Below are 3,405 nucleotides of genomic sequence, written 5' to 3' on the forward strand. Positions count from 1 at the left end.
CAATGTTGGCTGCAGGCTACGGGTTCCTGTCAGAGAACGAGGGCTTTGCCCGGCGGTGCGAGGAAGAGGGTATCATCTTCGTCGGTCCCACGCCCGAGGCCATCGCCTCCATGGGCTCCAAGCGCGGCGCCAAGCTGCTCCTACGGTACCTTCGCCCTTTTCCTCGGTTCGCGGTGGTGGTGGGTGTGTGCCGAGTGTGTGTGCTGAGTGTGTGCGGTGGTGAGTGTCTGTCTCACGATTATTGCGCAGGGAAAGAGATGCATCGATCCCGCTTATCCCCGGCTACGACGGAGCTGATCAATCGACGGAGACGCTCTGCAGAGAGGCCAAGCGGATCGGTATGCACATGCCTCTACTCCACCCACAACCGTCTGCCTGCACCGGTGCGTGCTCACCCGTGGGTACCTGCAGGCTTCCCTGTGCTCCTCAAGGCCAGCGCTGGCGGCGGCGGCAAGGGCATGCGTGTCGTCAGGGAAGCCTCCCAACTCGTCGACGCCATCGACTCGGGTTCGCCTCCCTAGCAATCGAGCGTGTGGTTGTGCGTTCTTTGTGCCTATTTGCATTGACGATGCAACTATTACAGCCAAGCGCGAGTCTAGAAACTCGTTTGGCGACGACACGCTCCTCATTGAGAAGTACTTCGACGACGTGCGGCACATCGAGTTCCAGATCATGGGCGACCAGTACGGCAACGTGGTCCACCTCAATGAGCGCGAGTGCTCCGTTCAGCGCCGGCACCAGAAGGTCATCGAAGAGGCGCCGTCGGTCATCATGACCCCCGCCCTGCGGGAGCGCATGGGTCACTCAGCCGTGGCCATCGGCCGCGCCATCAACTACAGAGGCGCCGGCACCGTCGAGTTCATCGCGGACGACCAAGGTACGCCGCCGCGGTCCAGTCATCATCACCACACCACCACCATCATCTTGTAACGAGCAACGCGTGGTGGGTGGTGCTCCAAGGGCATTACTACTTCCTCGAGGTCAACACGCGGTTGCAGGTCGAGCACCCGGTCACGGAGATGACCACGGGCGTCGACCTCGTCCAGGCACAGATCCACGTCGCCCAGGGAGCGTCGCTCGACGAGCTCGGCCTCAAGTACGACCCTATAGCTTTCACCTGGTGGGCACATTGCATGATACGACACACAACGCCATGCACATTCCTCGCATTCTTAGCTTCCCCCCCTCCTACGCCCGGTGAGCAGACAGGAAGCGTTGCTCGTGAAGGGACACGCGATTGAGTGCCGCCTCTATGCGGAGGACCCGGACAACAACTTCTTCCCCTGCACCGGGCGCGTGCTCACATGGCAGCCGGCCGCAATCGCCGGCGTGCGCTACGACGGCGGGATCCGCAGTGGTACGACGGTGGTCCAACGCGCGCGCACACGAGCTCTGTCGCGGCGTTGACCGTGGCTGACTGACCACTCCACTTACCACACAGGCTCGGAGATATCGGTCTACTACGACCCGCTCATCTGCAAGATCATCGCCCACGCCCCCACCCGCGAGGAGGTACTGCTTTGCTACTCGCAACGTCCACTTCATATGTGCGCGTGTCGTGTCGTGCGTGTCGTTCATTGACCTCTCTTTTCGCTTGCTCTATTCCGCGGCAGGCGCTCAACAAGATGGTCAAGGCTCTGCGGGAGACGGTGATTCTGGGTCTCACCACGAACAAGGTATTCCTACAGCAGGTGCTCCTGCACCCCGATTTCCGATCTGGCCATTTCAACACCCACTTCATCGACCACCACCTCCCCGCCGACGTTCGGTACCATCACCGCGCGACGCGACGCGACGCGACACGACACACGATTTTCTCTAATGTCTGCGCACAGGAGGCAGTCAGTGGAGGGAGACAGGGACGAAATGGTAATCGCCGCGCTCTTGTGGGACTGGCGAAGGCGGGAAAGAGCGCGGAGCCTCCTTCGCCGCCTGCCCTCCGGCTGGCGTAACAGCCCCTACGCCAACTCGGTACAGCACTGTGCATGTGTGTCGTGCGCCGTTTAACTCATAAACTGAGTACTGAGTAACATGATGGTACAGCGGCAAGAGTTCGTCGTTGCCGGCGGTGACAAGGCGCGCAACGTCGCGGTAGAGTATCGATACGAAGCCAAGCGCGGCACGGGGACGCAGCGAGATCCCAATGCCCACTTCTACGTCAAGGTCAACTCGGCCCGTGAGTACTCGCGGGTGGTGCTCCATCAGCACCACATGCCGGTGGGTCCGCAGGGCGAAGGAGAAGATGACGCCACGCTCGACGTATCGCTGGACGGTCTCAGGCGGCGATACATCGTCAACGCCGCGGAGGACCGCATCTTCGTCCACTCTGCCACATTTGGCGAGTCTGTGCTCACCCTCAAGTCGCGCTACGCTCAAGCGTTTGTGGGAGACGCTGCCGGCGAAGGCGAGTACATCGCCCAGATGCCCGGTATGTTGGCCACGCAACACACACAACGCACACACACACACATACGTGGCTCATCATCAGCGAATCGGTGGTGCTGGGGTGCGCGCCAACTTGGCAGGCAAGATACTGCAGCTGCTCGTGGCCGACGGGAAGGAAGTGGCGGCGGGCGAGGCGCTGCTGGTCATGGAGTCAATGAAGATGGAGAGCAAGATCTCCGCGCACAAGGTAACCCGCTCTGCCAACGTGTGGCCGATAACCCGCCGCCTCACGTTTTTCCCCCTGCAGGCGGGCAAGGTGAAGCTGCACGTGCGAGAGGAGCAGATCATCCAAGAGGGCACCCGAATGCTCACCATCGAATAACACGCACGCCCACCTTCACCTCACCGGCGCCATGCAGGGGAAGCTCGATAGGGAGCGCAGACAAGGAGGATGCTCAGATGGGTGCGACCATCATCAGGCTCGACGTCGGAGGCCACTTCAGGACCACCTGTAGGACCCTGCGCAGGGAAAACTCCTTGGGCTTGTTGTTAAGGAAGGGCGCCCCTTGTTTCAAGTTGTGGAAAGGTATGATGGTGTGAACAGAGGCACAGCTCGCCGCCTGGTCGCCGTGGCGCAAGAGGAGAACCCCACATTCTTTAGATGTTCGCTAAAGCTTCCATTTTGGTGTTATGTCGACAATAATCAACACAGAATTGGCGCACTCCTTCTCGCAGTGTCACCTGACGTGCCCGAAAGCGAAGAAGAAGGCGAAGAGGATTGAGAAGGATCTGTGGTTCTCTCCTCTGCCGCGTTCACTACTCGAGAAGCGCCATCAATTCTTTGGCGCACGCGCATCTTTGCATCATCGCCATTTTGGCCTCTTCGGTCATCTAGATCCTACTATTGGCGCAGAACGCATCATCCTAATCTGTGTGACGCGGAGCCATGGCTGGGTACCTCCACCGCTACAACAAAGTGTTATGGTTATGATTGCCTTAAATTTGCTCATCTTACTCAGG

The 3,405-nt window shown here is 59.8% G+C and overlaps 1 protein-coding gene across 1 annotated transcript in view; it reads left to right on the plus strand.

The window, feature by feature from the left end:
* Nucleotides 1-2: 2 nt before the first annotated feature.
* Nucleotides 3-3,405, plus strand: part of ACA1_390060 (Carbamoylphosphate synthase L chain, ATP binding domain containing protein) — a gene marked incomplete at both ends in the record, with an annotated part of 4,011 nt that continues 608 nt past the window's right edge. The window contains 13 exons of the mRNA XM_004336677.1: nucleotides 3-145; nucleotides 250-338; nucleotides 412-507; nucleotides 584-877; nucleotides 961-1,096; nucleotides 1,206-1,357; nucleotides 1,442-1,512; nucleotides 1,614-1,768; nucleotides 1,836-1,971; nucleotides 2,044-2,428; nucleotides 2,526-2,632; nucleotides 2,693-2,713; nucleotides 3,148-3,361. Coding sequence (XP_004336725.1) covers nucleotides 3-145; nucleotides 250-338; nucleotides 412-507; nucleotides 584-877; nucleotides 961-1,096; nucleotides 1,206-1,357; nucleotides 1,442-1,512; nucleotides 1,614-1,768; nucleotides 1,836-1,971; nucleotides 2,044-2,428; nucleotides 2,526-2,632; nucleotides 2,693-2,713; nucleotides 3,148-3,361 — 1,999 coding nt within the window. The remainder of the gene's footprint in view (nucleotides 146-249; nucleotides 339-411; nucleotides 508-583; nucleotides 878-960; nucleotides 1,097-1,205; nucleotides 1,358-1,441; nucleotides 1,513-1,613; nucleotides 1,769-1,835; nucleotides 1,972-2,043; nucleotides 2,429-2,525; nucleotides 2,633-2,692; nucleotides 2,714-3,147; nucleotides 3,362-3,405) is intronic.

This window comes from Acanthamoeba castellanii, assembly GCF_000313135.1.
Source record: "Acanthamoeba castellanii str. Neff unplaced genomic scaffold scf7180000084740, whole genome shotgun sequence".
NCBI classification, from domain to species: Eukaryota; Discosea; order Longamoebia; family Acanthamoebidae; genus Acanthamoeba; species Acanthamoeba castellanii.